The 17,469-nt window shown below is 44.8% G+C and overlaps 1 protein-coding gene across 14 annotated transcripts in view; it reads left to right on the forward strand.

Moving 5' to 3' along the window:
* The first annotated feature begins 479 nt into the window (after positions 1-479).
* Positions 480-17,469, forward strand: part of Ube2f (ubiquitin-conjugating enzyme E2F (putative)) — a 35,185-nt gene continuing 18,195 nt past the window's right edge. Inside the window, exons 1-4 of one of the 14 annotated variants that reach the window (NM_001399156.1) lie at positions 489-606; positions 4,452-4,629; positions 13,190-13,219; positions 16,549-16,614. In NM_001399156.1, the coding sequence (NP_001386085.1) occupies positions 4,512-4,629; positions 13,190-13,219; positions 16,549-16,614 (214 nt within the window). In that variant the 5' untranslated portion in view covers positions 489-606; positions 4,452-4,511. Of the gene's footprint in view, positions 607-844; positions 1,017-4,451; positions 4,630-13,189; positions 13,220-16,548; positions 16,615-17,469 lie in introns of those variants that run through there. The other 13 variants (NM_001399155.1, NM_001399154.1, XM_017596539.3 and 10 more) reach the window with 13 other exon arrangements.

The raw sequence follows: 17,469 nt of genomic DNA on the forward strand, positions 1-17,469 counted from the left end.
GCAGATTTTTAAAGTGCACATAGGAATACTAGGAACAGGAGAAATTAAAAAATAAGAAGCAGGAAGAGTGCCCTCACATCCATCAGCCACCTGATGCAATCTGCACCTCTAACAATCCCGTAGCCCTAATGCAGCTGCAGACAGGTCGGATCGTTTGCATTCAGGACTGGTGCTGGGCATAGGGCTATAGCTCCACCAGCAGGCACTGTATTAGTGTGGTACACGGAAGGATCAAGCGGCTAAATGAATGGAAACAAGCCGGAAGGCCGTGTGCCGGGGTCCTGGACGCAGGTGCCTCCATGACCAATCAGTAAAGGTTTTGCCACATGGCCTGTCCTCAGGTCGTGCTCTCCACCAATGAGCGACGGTCACCTAGTTGGCCGGTGTACGCGACTGTCCGCGCGTGGAGCTGCCAATAAAGTTCTTTATAGCTTTGAATTTTTTTTTTAAAGTGACCGCTGCGGTCACGGCGCAGTCCCCGCCCCGCCACTTCCGGTCCCGCCGCCGGGAGCCGGTGCGGCTGTGAAGGCCAGCGCGACTCGGTGCCGCTGCTGGCCGGGCATGATTTTGGGTGCCGGCTTGCCTCGCCTGACTCGCGGTGCTCAGGTGAGCTGGTCGCGCGGGCTGGGCTGAGGCCGCGGCTCCTCTCGCCGGGCGCCACGCGGGACCGCGAGATCGGCGGCTGACGGGAAGCGCTGGGCGGGCAGCGAGCCCCCGCGGCTCTGAGGGCCGGGCCGAGGCGGACCCCGTGCCGCCGCCCGCAAGGTCACGGTCCGGAGCTCGGGCCGTCCGGGAGGCCGAGGCCGCGGCGGGGAGGCCGCTGTCCCTGAAGGGAGGCGGGAGGTGGACACAGCCCGCCACGGCGAGGGCGGGGAGGAGGGGCGGCCGGCCCGCCTGGCCCGGTTCGGTCCCTGACCCGGTTCCGCGGCGTGTCACCTGGGGTGTGGCCTTCTCTCCAGCGGGCTCAGTTTCCTCCGTCTCCGGTGGGCATTGGACCCCACTCCTCGGGGCTGCCGGTGGGTTGGAGTTGCTGAAGGCGGCTTCCTGGAGGGGAGACTGGCCTGTGGGTAGAAATCTGCTCTCCTTAAGAACCTGGTAGGGCTTGGCGGTGAAGGGAAAGAGGGCATCCCAAGACCTGGTTATCAGATTGAACAGAAGGTTCCAGAAATGAGCAGGGTGGTGTTGAAAAACAGTGAGGTGGCTGGTGGGCCTGGTGCCGAGGCTTCCTAGCTGTTTGGGCCGAATGTTGGGAGCTCGGCAGTACGAGAGAGACTCATAGGTGGGAATTAAGAGGGATAGTGATGGAGGGAACTTCAGGAACAGAATTAACCTGGACAGAATTAACTTGGCATTCAGTACCCAAAATCAAAGATGAGTCCGGAGGCGGTCAGTCAATAAACCGGGTTAGAGGCCCTTGGGCACTCATGCTGTACGATACTGGGGTGCGGAAGTTTTTAAAGTCTCAGTCTGAGCGCTTGCCTAGCAAGCGTAAGGCCCTGGGTTCAGTCCCCAGCTCCGAAAAAAAGAAAAAAAAAAGTTTAAAGTTTCAGTCTGTTTCTTTAGACTTGAGAGGTTAGGCATCCTTAGTAGCCCCGTAGTCCTCTCTTAAATGGCTTCGATTGGAACTGTCAGTGAGGAGTTAGCCTCACCTTGAGCTGCCTGGCCCTGCCCAGGGGACATCAGCTTGATTTCAGCACAGCACATAGGAATGCTGAATAAACATGATTTGGTGAGACTGGTAAATAACACACTACAGTCCTCTTTGGATGGCCCAAAGGCTGGTCCCACCCAGAGGAGGAACTAAGTGGGCCAATTACAACTTGTGGAATTTGAAACTCAGCATGCTGTTCAGAATAGCTGATCTGTTCCCAAGATACTGCCTTAGTCACAGTGTGATTTTTTTTTCCCCCAAGAAAAGGGAAGTTTTGGTCAAAGTGGGGTTTTCTAGAGGTGGGACATGTTGAGGAGGGAAAGAGAATTCAGAGGTAACTTCTACCCTTTTGATAGTTCGAGTAACTGTTTTTGTTTGATCCCCTTGTGTAGATTTAATTTTCTGATTGTGGGACATTTCCAAATTGAGACTTTGGTTTATTCCCTCACATGCTAGTGAAAGTGATGCAGATGATAGATAAAATAGCGGATACTCTAATCTTACTTGCCTTAGAGTATCAGAAAGTACGTGTTGGGTTTTCTGTGGAGACACCACCAGTGTTGTTTTCTACCTTGCACAGTCTTCACACAACATGTCCTACTGGAAAAGCCTACAGCTCACTGAAGATTACAAGTTAGAATCCACACCACACAGAGTAGAGCATGGTATGCCCATCCTCTGCCTCTGAGGGTGTGAGAGCAGTAGGCAGAGCCCTTGGACTGCAGTGGCAGGTCTAAGCAGCCAAGTGCAGGTTTGCAGGGTGTGGAGCAGCTTCTGTTCTTCATTTTCCAAGAAGCTGTTGTGACCACTAGGGACTGCCTGCTCAACCCTTAACCAGTGCTTTCCCGTTTCACTTTCCACCACTTGCCTTAGTGATACCAAAGGTGAAAACCTAATGGTCCTCGTGTGGAACATCCTCACTGGTCCCAGCAGTGTATAGGGTTGTTGTCTTGGACATTGTCAGACACCCCTGATGGCCCAAGGTCTGAGCATGGAGTGGTGGACTTAGACTTGGCCAAGGTGGGAAGCACTAACTCATGATCCTGCTTGAGGAATTTCTGACAAGATCATTCCAGGCGGCAACAAGGCAGGAAAACATTGTTACGGTTCTGCTGTTTTGGGAGCTTGTGGGCTGGAGTCCCTCTGGGGAAGTGACTTAGCGAAGACTGGAGGATGTCTGTGTTCTGACAAGGCTCATCTTTTCACATAGATGCCCCTAAGGAGAAGCTATTACAGAGTAGGACTGAACTGGCCCATCACTTCATGACTGATCAATGTTTGTATAAACTACACCATACCCACACTTACAACACATCTAAATGAAAACTAGTTTTTTTTGTGGTGAGTGCTTCTTATAGCTTAGTGTCTTGGACACTCATCCTCCAGGCCTGTTTCAGGAGGTGTGTGTGTGCATGTCTGCCAGTGTGCATTAGTGTTAGGAGTCTTTCCCAGATTTCAGAGCTATGAGCTTAAGCATACTGATGTGCAATACAAGAATTGTTTGGTACATTTAGACAAATGATACTTTCTGATTTTATTTTGGTATTTTTACCTTCCTTTTCTGATACATCTACTGTAGCCCTGACTAACCTCCAACTGACAGTCCTCCCTCAGCCCCCCAAATACTGATGTTACAGGTGTGTGCCGCTGTGGCCAGTGTAACCAGTCCTTATTGTGGCAGGGTCATGGGAGGATCATAGTCACTGTCTTGTTTTTGTGACACGTGATACAAAGTGAAATCTGCCCTTTACTAGGGATACACAGAACGTGGCGTGAGAAATTAGGCAAAAGAGTTGCATTTGAGGGTTTTTAAATTCTGAAGAGAGGAATATTCTTGTGTTCGAGGTCTGAGCCTTAAGTTTGACCTCTCAGGTAAAACTTTTCCTCTGTAAGTTTTAGATTTTGTTTGACTGAGAAATTATCAGGCCTATATTGAAAGGAGATGCTTTTAAAACAAGAAAGGAAACTATGCAAATATTGTACTACTTACCCTTGCTGGAGTGTTGGTATGAGGGGTGTCTGACCGATGGAAGTGTATAATAGACACAGAAGGCAGCTTGTGGAGGTAGGGATCGCTGACACCCTAATGTAAATTGTACTCGGAGTGCAAATATCTTCACTCCACTGGTCCATCGGTTAGAACAAATAAAGCCTTGCAGGGAATGCTGATAGTGAGAGCGGAGAGCAGGCACACGAAGTGCTACACCTTCTGCCCGGCAGTTGTTGCTCTGATGCGGCTGTTGAACGAACAGTCGAACAGTCGAAGGCTTACCGGGTGAGTGGCAGCCCTTTTTGTGGTAGGCAGTCAGGAGCATTCCCTCACCTGCCTTTGGAATTTGCTGTCCTTCCCAGGGAGGTTATGGCTTGAGAGTCTGAAGCAGCCAGGGAAGAGTCCAGTTTGGGGTATTGATGTTGACATTGCAAATCAGTAAATGCAGCAGTCCTTTGAAGGCTGTGTACCTTTCCTTAGAGGGTGAAGGAAAGCAAAGCATCGATGTCCCCTTCTGCCCTAGAGACTTGTGCCCTCAGGCCACACCTGATCCTTTTGCTTCGGGGACACTCCCTTCCTTCCATTTGCAACCTTTGGTGAATGAGTACAATTGTGGGAGTGGGTGGGGCTTGATTGTGATTGAACCAGCACACACTGTACCTCGTGAGTGTGAACTTGTGGCTCCCCTAAACATTACTTGTTAAGATTCCTTGTGAAGGAATCTAGTCTTATTAATATATGTAGAAAATTTTAAACAAATTTTAGAGACTCTAAAATAAAAACACCCGTGTATGTATTTCTCTTGTCTAGTGTCTGGAGACATGGCCCTAACCCTCCCCTTGCCTGTCTTCCAGAAGAAAGGTGGCAGTAATGCTAACTCTGGCAAGCAAGTTGAAGCGGGATGATGGTCTCAAAGGATCCCGGGCCTCAGCCTCCACATCCGACTCCACTCGGAGGGTTTCTGTGAGAGACAAGTTGCTTGTTAAAGGTAATTGTCAGCCATGGGGGCTGTTTTTATACCTGTAACAAAGTGAAGCGAGTCTGCAGGCTCCTTGGGATGGATGCACAGTAGTCTGTTGAGTGGAAATACTTCTTTGAAATAATTGTAAAGTATAATTATCAGCCGAGCATCGTGGTGCACACCTTTAAGCTCAGCACTCTTGGGTACAGGCAGGCTCATTTCTGTGAGTTCAAGGCCAGCCTGAACACTACACAGTAAGTTCCAGGACAATCAGTGTGTAGAGTGAAGAGATCCTACCCCCCCCCCCAAAAAAAAGTGTGTGATTGTTTGTCACTTACAGTGGAAGGATTTGTACCAGGCAGAGAATGGTATTGTAATAGCAAGGACCAGGCACATGGGTGCTGCTGTTATTTCCCCTGCTGTCCCCTTTCCTGTAGGATGCACAGCAGCAGTCCCAGCCTGGAGCCAGTGCTCTGAGGGTCCTTTTTTGTTTCATGTGGAGCGTAGCCTAAGGAGTCCTGTGAAAATCTGGTGTCTTCAGAGAATTATGTCACATATCACACAAGCTCATGCCCACGCATGCATGAGTGCGCACACACACACACACACACACACACACACACACACACTAATATATGACCTGTTAACAATACATATTTTATTTTGTTATTAGAGTTCACAGAATTATGATTAAAATTCTCCTAAGGTCATAGTAACTGGTCATGTTTGTAAAGGAAAATTATGTTTGAAAAAGGGTTTCCTTTTGTGTGCACAGGTGTATATATGTGGCATTTGCGTTCTTGTGTGCATAGGGTAGGGGGCAAGGATGTACACATGTGGAAGCACATACGTGTAGAGGTTGAAGCAGTGGGTTTATGCAGATTTAATAGGGTTTCTTGTATACTTTCTGTACTTAAATCTTGAATTAGCTTAAATCTTGACAAACTTATGATGATTGGTTAAAAGTAAAATTATCGTTCACATCTTGTTCTTGTCTATAAATTCAGAACAATCCAGATCATAAACATCAGAGAATAGGGCTGGAACACCTTGCTTGGATGAACCTAATAGTATTTGATTTTTCAGAATCCTTGAGAGTCCATCTGTAGAGGTGGCCCAGAGTCAGGAGAGCCAGGCTGAAGTGTTTGGGGTGTAGATGCAGCGCTTGGAGCAGTCTTGGGGTGTCAGCTGAGAATAAACTGTCCTTTCATATTGCCGCCCTCCTGTTTAATGACAGCTTTGGTACACCAAGCACTTGGGGCCAGGTCCCAAGTTAGACGTCTGCTGTGACTTAACAGGTGTAAACTGTGTAAGCAATAGGAGCCTTTCTCAGATCTGCAGTGTAGAAGATTAAGGTTAAGAAGGCAGAATTCACAACTGTCTATAACTCCAGTTCCACCCTTACGAAGACAGGTACATAAAGGCAAAACACCAATGAACATTCAATAAAAACAAACAAACAAACAAATCTTTTAAAAAGAAAGAAAGGAAGTAGGATTCCCCAGTATTCATGAGGCAGAGGCAGGCCAATCTCTGAATTCAAGGCCAGCTCTGGTCTACAGAGTGAACTTCAGGATAGTCAGGGCTACACAGAGAAACCCTGTCTCAAAAGAAAAGAAAAAAAAAGAAAAGCAAGCAAGCAAGCCGTATTGGGCTCAGTGATAAAGCCACACTCCTCACATGTGCCTGGCCCTGGGTTCCATTCCCACCATCGGAGAAAAAGATAAATATTGGTCTCTGGTGAGAACTGTAATTTGCTTCCAAGGTGAGGCCTCTGTTGCTGTATCCTAGAAGGAGAGGATCACTGGTCCTTTTGGAAGGAAGAGACAAAAGTTGAATGTGAGCAGAGCCCTCACAACTTAATTACTCCAAAGACTCACCTAATACTACCTTGTTAGCATTGGGCTTAACGTGAAGTTTGGGCCCCTTCGGACCATAGCAGGTATTTTGTATCATAGGGTCAGGAGTAATTCTTGGTTTAAAGTCTTACCGGCAGGAGCTTGGTTTTCTACCTGAAGAGACGTAGACTGAGAAGCCTGCAGTAGTTGGCCAAACCCACATCTTAGGGGTGAGGCAGGCTCTAGGAGAACAGATTCAACACATAAAGAGCAGAAATGCAAATTAATAGAAAAGAGGTTTTTGTTTTTTGGTTTTTTTTTAAAGATTTATTTTTATTTTATTTATATCCACACCAGAAGAGGCATCAATTCCCATTACAAATGGTTGTGAGCCACCATGTGGTTGCTGGGATTTAAACTCAGGAACTCTGGAAGAGCAGTTAGTGCTCTTAACCGCTGAGCCAACTCTCCAGCCCTAGAAAAGAGTTTTAGCAGATAGTCTCCACCAAACCTGTGCCTAGGGACTTACCTGGGAGCTTTCAGATAGCTCCAGGGCGATAATGGTGAAAAAATTTTCCAGACAAAAATCCCTTTAGGGACTTTGAAAGAGTCTGAGTTTAGCAAGGTTGCTATAATTGGGATGATTGTCCTAGCAGTAAAGTAGTCTCGTGTGAAGCTGTCCTTCATGGGTATGGACACAGAAAATTGTGTGACTGTGTCTGGGACTTAATACTGCAAGCTGCATTCCAAAAGAAAGAGGGGGGAGTTGGTCATGCAGGGCAATTAAAAAGTGTCTTGAGACAATACAGTGGAGGGAGGTGAAGGAAGCAGGAGGCTGAGGGATGATCACATATTAAGGAGAATGCCCTGGTATAGCCTTTGCTCAGCTCTTAAGAGCTGTCACCAGGCTGACGAAAGTCTCAGGCCTTCCTGTTCTGCTTTTTTTCAGGTGGGGGCTGTGTTGGAAGGTATATAGCTTGTCAGTACAGTCATAAAACTCTAGAACAAAGGCCTTGTGTGCAGAGCCCCAGTGACAGTATCTAAGACAGAAGTCTCATCTGGCTTCTCAAAGAGCTGAGGGAAAGATTATGGACACTATACAGGCCAAAAAGATCAGTGCTTTTATAGATGGGGGAGGGGCTCATGAGGTCTTGCCACTTACTGGTGATAACAGCAGATTCTAGGAGAGTGGAGGCAGAACAGGAAAGGCTGGGTGCCCACTCCTGTCCTCCTTGAGCTCAGGACCAAGCACCTTAAGACTGAGGGATTATGTGTTCATGTGTGATTGGGTCTTTACTCTCTACCAGGGCTGCCACATGCTCCTGTTTCCTGTGCTTGCCACATTGCCAAGGCTCTCACAGCGTTTGACAGTACACAAATCTGAGGGGTAGTCTGACAAGTCCTGCTAAGTCAAGTAGGAGGTCAGATATCTGACCAAACAGCCTTATGTGTTCTGTTGAAAGTTAAACACCAGTGAGACTGTTCAGGGAACTTGAACAGTCACCATATGTACACCAGACAGCCTCATGGGACAAGAGGACCTCTAGAAGTCATAGGTAGGCCCCCACCTTGATATTTTTTGTGCTCCTGTCAAAAGTAGATGGCATGAAGTCCTGGGATACAACCAGGGATCCTTGGTTCTTGTTAAAGGAAACTGCTTTTTTGGGGTCGTGGTTTGCATTTTTGAGTGGTACTAGAACGCTTTTGAGCTGGTTAGTTGTTTCAGTGCTTTCTAGAGGGTCTGAAGCCTGTGAAGGGTATGCAAATGCAATGGGAGATCAGGAGAACACAGCTAGGGCCAGGTTTGTGAGTTGTCTAACTGCTTGGCAAGCCTGAGGGCCTCTAACGAAGCAGCACAACTCAGGCCTGAACAACACCAACTTCCTACAGAACAACAAAAACTGACAAAGTATTTTTAAGCTGCTGAAGGCTTGCTTTCACAAGACAACAATGACTCTTTTGCTAGGTGGCCTAGCAATTCTGGGAGGTGTTGTTGTAAAAATATAAAAAATAAAAAAAGTAAGGTGTCTTTTATCCCGCTAGGTCACACTGCAGTGCCTTGGCGGAAACACACCCCAGCCGCACACTTTCCTATACTCAAACCCTCACATAAAAGAACACACAACACAATAATCTTAGATCCAATTGATAAGATATAATTAAACATACAAAGCCCGGTACCATCCATCTCTTAGGAACATTGATAACAACCTGTAAAAACACAGAGCAGAATCTTAACATCACCTGCCATGGCTTCTCATCCTCTCCTCTGTCCTGTCTCCTCTCTTTCTGTTCTAGTCTCCTCCTCTTCCTTCAAACTTCTCTCCCACCCATCCTTCTCCTCCAATGACAGGCCTTCTTCTATCCTGTACCTGCCCTCACCTGTACTTTACAAATTCAATGGGGAGGTTCTGGTGAAGTCACCTGATTCCTGAGTATGTGACTAGGCCGCTGTCCTTGGGGGCAGTGGAATTAGCATCAAAATACAGATAACTTCTGGGCAAACCACATCCGGGAGGCACCTGGCACCTTGCACCTGGCACCTTGCGTAACTCAGTGGCTACATAACTTCCTTCTGAGAAATTCTTTTCCTTTCTAAATAAGAATCAAACCGGGCTGGAGAGATGGCTCAGCGGTTAAGAGCACTGACTGCTCTTCCAGAGGTCCTGAGTTCAAATCCCAGCAACCACATGGTGGTTCACAACCATCTGTAATGGAATCCGATGCCCTCTTCTGGTGTGTCTGAAGACAGCTACAGTGTACTCATATACTAAACAAATAAATATTTAAAAAAAATTTATTTTAAAAAGAATCAAACCACAGTCCACTGGAATCTTGACCACAACCAGATCACAAAATCTACCCAGTTAGCAGAATGATCCCCACACCTTGCAAATTCAGCTCCTCTTGCTTTGGTAACACTGTGGCTTTAGTTTCATTTGTGTTGACACTAAGACTGTAATTACTGATGTGGGTTAGTATTCGAGGGATTGAAAAACCACCTGCAACGTTGGGCAGCTCCCTCAGGAGCACTATGCAGATCTGACCCGCTGTTCTATATTGTGCACTGGGCTAGACAAAGTGCCAGTCATCATTATTGAAGTCTCATGTCCCAAGGATTCTATTCCTTGCCTGCTCTGACCGTTGGAACCAGGAAGTCTTAGTAGGATTCCTGGTGTAGTCAGCAGGCTGTGTTTGGGGCTCTCCTCAGCCCTTGTCTTCCTTTCTTGGGTGAGTTACACTGAAGGTGATGAATACAAGCAATAGATTTAAATGATTGACTGTCATGTAAAATTAGAACTTTATATATTATGCTTGACTATATATGTGTATATATATATATATAATGCTATTAGATCATACTTTTACAGGCAGTGATCTAAAACAGTCTGGAAGACTGTCCTCCAAATTTGTGTGCTCAAATCTAAACACCTGGGTGGTATTAGGAGGTAATTACCTTTGGGAGGTAACTCATGATGATAGGGTTCCTGTGAATGGGATTAGTGCCCTAATAACTTCCTTGTCTCTCCTACGGTTTGAACACACAGCAAGAATTTGTTTTCTATAAGGCTCTGAGCCCTCACCAGATTCAGAATCTGCTGGTACTTTGGTCTTGCCCAGGCAGCCTTCAGAATTATAAAAAAAACTAGTGTCTGTGTACAAACCATCCATATGTGTAAAATATTTTTGTTGTAGCAGGCCACACAGACCAAGAGTTAGAGAATGACACTACTGTAGGTGTTTTATGGCACTGGAGTGAGTGAGTGTGGACTAGGGCATTCGGGGTTTTGGAATTCCTGTAGCTACTGGAGTTCAAGGATTAGATACAGAACCCAGATTACTAAAAGAATCATTAAGAGAAGTGTGGGAGGCTTGATGAATGCTGACGCATGAGTGCGGGTGCGAGCTGGGGCTTTGCGTATGAAATGACAGAGCCTTTGGGTGGAGCCAGGTAGTGTGCTGCTGCTCTCTGTCCAAGGTGAAGACCCTCTGCTGGCCCATTTAGTGTGTCATATCCTGTGTAGCCCCTGTTGTCCCTACACACATTTTACTTGTGATTATGATTTTACACACCCATATGGTGTGTACATAGTAAAACAATACTAACCAAGTTAATCCATACACCTTTCCTGTGTGGTCACATTAATACACATTACTTATCCTGCCTAAGCCTAACTTTGTGCCCTTTGCCATTGTTTTCACCCCTTGTTGTAACTGTTTGGTTTCTGTCTATTCAGCAGCTTGTTCCTTCTGTCTCTTGTTTCACTTAGCATGATGTCCTTTGCTCCATCACATTGTCACAAATGGCAGGCTCCTCTGCTAATGCAGAATTGTGTTTCTTACACATCTCATGGTCTCTTCATTCATTACTCAGTTTATACTTAGGCTGATTCCATATCATGGCTATCAGTGAAAAATAACTGCAGCGAGCATGGGGTGGTTGGTCCTGTGCAGCAGTGATCTTCCACCTTCCCCATGCTGCCACCCTTTAATTCAGTTCCTCGGGTTGTGTGGACCCCAACCATAAAGTTATTTTCTTGATACTTCGTAACTAATTTTGCTCCTCTTAGGAGTCATAGTGTAACTATCTTATACCCAACCCCCAAAGGGATTGTGACCCACAGGTTAAGAACTGCTACTTTAAAAAGTGCTGACTCATTTATTATGAGTGTGTATTCACAAAGATTGCTGGGTCACATGGTAGCTGTTTTGTTTTTTCTCTCTTAGCTTTTTGAGGGATCTCTCGCTCTCGCTCTCATGTGTGTGTATGTAATATTTAATATGTATTATGTTATAATATTGTGTGAAGGTTCCCTTTTCTCTGTATTCCATCAGTTCTATCTCTTGTCTCTCTAGTAGTAGCCAACTGGAAAGATTAGAGATAGCAGACATGGTCTTCTTGTTTTGATACTTGGGGACACTATATATCTTCTCATAAAACTGTTGGTCACTTTTATTTCTTTGGAGAAATGTCTGTTCAGGTCCTCTTCCCTCCGTCCCTCCCTCCTCCCTCCCTTCCTTCTTTTCCTTCCTGTTGAGTTGTGTGTATCAGTATTATGTTAAACCCTTATCAGCTACATGATTTGCAGACATTTATTCCCAGTCTATATACCTTTTCTTTGTGCTATAGCATTTTAGTTTAATGTAGTCTCACTGTTTAATTTTTGCTTAAAAAATAATACTGGGGCACAGAGAGATGGTTCAGTGGTTAAGAGCATATACTGCTTTTCCTGAGGTCCTGACACTCATATCAGGCAGCATGGAGCTCCTGCTCCGGGGCTCTCATACCCTGACCTTTGTAAGCACTTGTACTCATGTGCACACACCACTCCTTCCAGTACACATAAGTGAACTAATAAACAATTAAAATGAAATATAAATAATTATTGAAGCAAGGTTTGGGAATTTAACTCCACCACCACTCCTATGAATTTTACAGCTTACATTAAGCCTTTTATTTATTTTGATAATTTGTGTAAGGACACACAGTTCTCCACAGAAGAGGCTCTCATTTCCCTGGGTGGTCTTTTTGGTGCTCTTGGGTGCTGGTTGACCATGTGTGCTTATTAGGTTTGCTCTAGCCTTCCTTCCTGTTGTTCTGCTGGCCTGTGTTTATGCCCACATTACTATACTATTTTGATTACTCTATCTCTGTAATATAATTTGAAGTCAGGAACAGCAGTGTTCACTTTGTTCACTCTCAAGATTCTGTGGATCTTCATATGAAGGCTCTGTGAAACATGTCACTGAGACTGTGATGGGGTTGCCTGTGATGGGGTTGCCTTTGGGCCATGGGTTCCATTCGGTCTGTAGTTTCTGCCCTCCATATTTACAGTTAGAGAGTACAAATCTTTCATCTCTGTAATTAAATTTAGTCCTTAAAAATATTTTTGGTAAATGGAAGTGCTTTCTTAGTTTCCTTTTGTCTTTCTGTACAGTGTTGAAGACTGAACCTAGACCCTCCCATATACAGTATTCTCCCCTAACCTACCTCTAGCCCTCCATGTTTCGTTTCTTTCTCTTCTCTCCTTCCCAACTCCTTTCCCTCTCCTTCCCTCCTGCTTTTTTATATACGTTTTTTTCTTCAAGAAAGAGCATGACTCTGGAATACTTGGGTGGCCTTGTGTTCATGGAGATCTGGTATCGCAGGCATGCACCACCACACTGGCATTATTTTTTAAGTAGTCCATTATTAATGTAATAGATTGGTTTTTGTGGTTTTGATTTGTTAGTTTTAATGTTTGTTTCCTTGCTGTTGGAATCTCTAGGGCCTTCTTGGTGTAAAATGTCTTCTGTAAACAGCTGATTGTTCTAATATTTCTTATTCTGTGGAATAGTGGTGACAGTAGGCATGGTGTTTGTCTATACCTTATGGGAGATAGTTAGCATGAACATGGGGAAGGAGTGCTGTAGTTTTGATATGCAGAAGGATGCTGGACTTAAATACACAGTGAGTAACTGAGGATGTGAACTGGATGGTCTGAGGCCTCATGGGAGAGGAATGGGGCCAAGAAGTGTAAGTTACAACAGGAAACTTAAAGACATGTTTGGGGAGAAAACATAAATATGTGTGTGTGTGTGTGTGTGTGTGTGAGAGAGAGAGAGAGAGAGAGAGAGAGAGAGAGAGAGAGAGAGCAGGTTTCAGTTCATCTAGCTAACTTTTTTCCTTGTCATCTAGGGGGAGTTTCTTATTTAAACTGGTGATACTATGAAGATTACTGTTAACTACCATCTCTTTATTTCTACAGAGGTTGCAGAACTTGAAGCTAATTTACCTTGTAAGTATAGCACGCCTATCAAATTATTACTATATAGTAATGACATGAGGAAAACTCGTTTTCTTTTAATAACTTTGCATATCAAAAGCCTATTTTCTGTGTATATTAAGAGTAAAATTTAATTTTGCAGAAGAGGCTTTTTTTTCCATGTAGGGAGGTTTAATAAGAGAAGAAAAGTAGAAGTGGGGATGAGTAAAGGCGGGCCATGAGCACGTGGAGGGAAGTGGGGATCGAGAGAGAAGGGACAAAGGGGAGAGGGCAAGAGAGAAGAGAAGAGAGGAAGAGCAAGAGCGTAAAAGAGGCTTTTTTGTTTTATTTTTTGCAAAATCTAACAAGATGAGGTTCTAGTCAGGTATCAATGGCACATGCCTTTAACCACAGCAACTTAGGGCGCAGAGGCAAACAGATCTCTGAGTTCCCAGCTGGACAGGTCAACACAGTGAGTCCCAGGACAGGGTGCTAGAGAGCCACCCTGTCTCAACAAACAGCATAGAGCCTTTAGTCCTGAGTCGCATGTGTGGAAGTTGCCTGTGTCTCTGTAGTGGAGGAGGATCGGCCAGTTGCCTTTGGTTCCACTTCTCCCTCAGTGGAAAGGAGTGGGTGGGGTCAGGAGCACTGGCCCTGTTGTTAATGAGTGGGCTCCCATTGGTTTAGGAGATGTTTGGAGTTGGTTTGTTTTTGTGTTTGAGAAAAAGCAGCTGCACACCGTTCACCCACTCTAGCTTTCCTGTGGACACACACAGGGTGGGGGTGGGGGTGTCCAGCAGTGCACTCACTGAAAAATGCACTTGAATGATCTGCATCAGATTTCTACTTCTCTATCATTAATCTTCCACCATATGTTTTACACTTTATATGTCTTATGAGAGCCTGGAAGCCTTGACTGTTTTACTTCTGCTGCTGCTGCTGCTGTCATTGTTAAGCTTTCTTTTTTTTTTTTTTTTAAGATTTATTTATTCATTTATTATATATAAGTACACTGTAGCTGTCTTCAGACACACCAGAAGAGGGCATCGGGTCTCCTTACAGATGGTTGTGAGCCACCATGTGGTTGCTGGGAATTGAACTCAGGACCTCTGGAAGAGCAGTCGGGTGCTCTTAACCGCTGAGCCATCTCTCCAGCCCATTGTTAAGCTTTCTATTGTAATGTTTGGTTTTAAAGCCGCTCTGAGTCTGAGGGTGGTTGTGAAGTTAGTTCGTGAGGGCACAGACAAGCTGTTTGTTAAAATTCACTGTGCAGCCTTGGCTAGCCTGGACTTTACTGTGTAGACCAGGATAGACTCAAAGTAGCTCTGTTTGCCTCTGCCTTGTGAGTGCTGGGATCAAAGGTGTATACCTCCTGGGCGGACTGAACAATTACTTTTGACGCCTGACATTTGTGTGGGAAGAGAATAGGTTATGATAGAAAATATCTTTCTGCTATGGCTCTCATATAAAACCTCCTCATTCTGTAGCTTGACCTCAAAGTTGCTTCCACTCAAAACTGAAGGTATTGTCTGAGAATTTTATTGAAAGGTTAATTTTGAAGTTGGGGGGGGGGTGGCTTAGTAGCAGAGTACTTACCTAGCATGTATAATGTCCTAGTTTCAATCCCAGACAGGGGTGGGGGGTGGGAGGTGGGGGGGTGGGGGTGGAGTAAATTTCTACCTAATAAGCAAAAAATAAAAGGGTGTGCTCTAAAATGCTTCCGGAAGTCAGTGAGTGCTGTGACGGGCAGGCAGATAGCAAAGGCCTGAAGCCAGGTGATTAGCTGTCTGTCTGTCTTGCTGCCTGTGTCAGGGCACTTTCTTCTAAAAAGCATCACACAGCGATCTTCTGTGTTCTAGTCCACTTTCTTTCCACTGTCCCTGACTCAATGTTTGTTCAAAGTGCCTTTTATCGGAGACCATAGAACATTTCCCCTTAGAACTAGCTTGTGTGCTTGATGTAAATCCTGTAGAATTTGGGAAAGATGTGAGCCGGTTTTCCTGTCCTGTGGTTAAGCTATCAGATAGAATACACTGTTTGACATGCTTCTTTTCCCCATGTTTTCTGCAAATCATCATGCTAAGGAAGAAACTAGCCACCACATGCTCACTCTTTGCTATCTGTTTAAAACATTTCTAATATGTACCGAGCCATAAGTATCGCATTTTATTTGGCAGTGTGATTAGAGACTGTGGAATGGCCTCAGAGCTTCGTATGTGCACATGCATAGATAGCTCTCTGAAAATGGACAATTCCTTAGATAGATGCTGTTGTATATAGAGAAAACTGTGTGTGTGTGTGTGTGTGTGTGTGTGTGTGTGTGTGTGTACATTAAAAACATGGGTAGGTTAAAAACATTTATATATAATATACATATAGTAATGTAATTTTTTTAACTTACCCTTTCCTGAGCTTTAAGGTTAGTTATTTGATTTTGGTAGTTTTATTAATTTTTAAAACTTGTCTTACTAATTTTTATATTCTTGGAAGGCTAATTCAGAAGGCTATTTCTAAAATAAAGAATGTGATAGAGTATTTCAGAAACTGTTCCTGACCTCTGTAGACTGAGGGTTTTTTCCCCTACTCTAAAAAAGAAAGCCCACAAGTCTTAAACTGTTTTTTTTTTGTTTTGTTTTTTTTGTTTTGTTTTTTTTTTACCGTAATGTTTTATGTCTGACATGCTCGTTAAGTATCAAAATGAAACAAAACCAATAGTGAAACGGTGAACCCATTTCCTGAGACAGTGTTTCACTATGTAGGCTAGGTTGGCTTTGAACTCAGAGGTCTGCCTGCCTTTCACTCCCAGGTACTGGGGTTACTAGGGTTAAAGATGAGCAGCCCTATACTCTGAAGGTAGAGGCAGGTGGATTTCTGAGATTTTTTTTCCTCTAGTGTTATGATAAATTCTGGGTGGCAGCTAAACTCTTACTATCTCACTTCTGTCTAACTTCCCTTCTGATGGGCACACATGTCTGTGTGGATCTCTGTGGTACTGACTCATTTGAACAGACGTTTGAGTTGCTTCTCTTCCTGGTTTTTCCGTATGTAGTTAGCCTTACTCACATACATTAATGTCTTTGAGGGATAGTCTTTCATTGTAAACAGCACAATTCTATAATGAAGAGAACTCGTTAGTGACTGTTTAAAATTGGAGTAAATACCTTCATTTGGAATTAACTAGTAAGACTTGGGGGGGGGGTGACTGGCAAAGACACAGAACCCTAGTTTGCCTTGGATATAGTCCATGATTCCCACTCGAGTGCCTCGTGAGTCAGCACCGCAGACTTCTTTGTGTTTGGAGGTTAGCGCAGCATGTGCACACCGCTCGCTCCTGGCCTTCCTGATAGCTGTTTCTTTTGCAGGTACCTGTAAAGTACATTTTCCTGATCCAAACAAGCTTCACTGCTTTCAGCTGACTGTAAGCCCAGGTAATAAATACTGCACACTTCAGTGTTCATGTCATTTTCAAGCAGCAAGTGTAAAGGTCTGCTCAAATCTGTCCTCTGGATTTGTCCTGTGTGTGTTAGTGCTCTCCATTCACTAGGGTGATGTGACTGGCCTATGTCTTGCAGCCAGATACAGTACAGCAGGTGTGAGGCACTCAGTGTCCTGGTGACTCTAAAAGCCAGGCAAACACCAAAGAAAACTGACGGCAGCCTGCTTAGAATATGGGCTTTGAAGTCATGAGTGGGTTCTGGTAATACTCCACTGGAGCTTGACTGAGGCGTGATTGCTTAACTGCAGCCCCCATCTACAGAGGGGAGTCGTGAATCCTGTCTCAGGCAATGTCAGGATCAAATGGATTTTTGTATGCACACCACTTGGGCCCAGGTTCTAGCAGATTTCCAGCTGTCCTCCTTAGGACTGGTTTAAGTACATACATAGTCTCCAGGGGTAGCAGCATATATATCTCGTCGGCCAGACTTTTCTAATGAAGGTGCCATTAAAGGAGTTACTGATCACCAACCCATGTCTACCTCCAGTAACCAACCATTGGTAGCCAGTTCATGCTACTTCAGGGTAGATGGAGTAGGAAAAGTAAGGGAACCAATTCTCAGGGTTTCTCCAGGAAAACCAGCTCATAGATGTTTGCAAAGGGTACTAGAGTGAGAACTGCATCTGCTGTTTCCTATTCTACACTTTGGATCTGAAGTGAAAATGTTAAAGTAGCCAGAGGAGGACATTATTCAAATGGTTACTAGTACTTCAAAGATGTGAAAAGTATTCAAAGGACTATGATGCAGAGAAAAGGGAGAGGGATGGCTTGTCTTCAGGTCGTGTTG

The sequence above is a fragment of the Rattus norvegicus genome, chromosome 9 (genome assembly GCF_036323735.1).
Source record: "Rattus norvegicus strain BN/NHsdMcwi chromosome 9, GRCr8, whole genome shotgun sequence".
Lineage (NCBI taxonomy): Eukaryota > Metazoa > Chordata > Mammalia > Rodentia > Muridae > Rattus > Rattus norvegicus.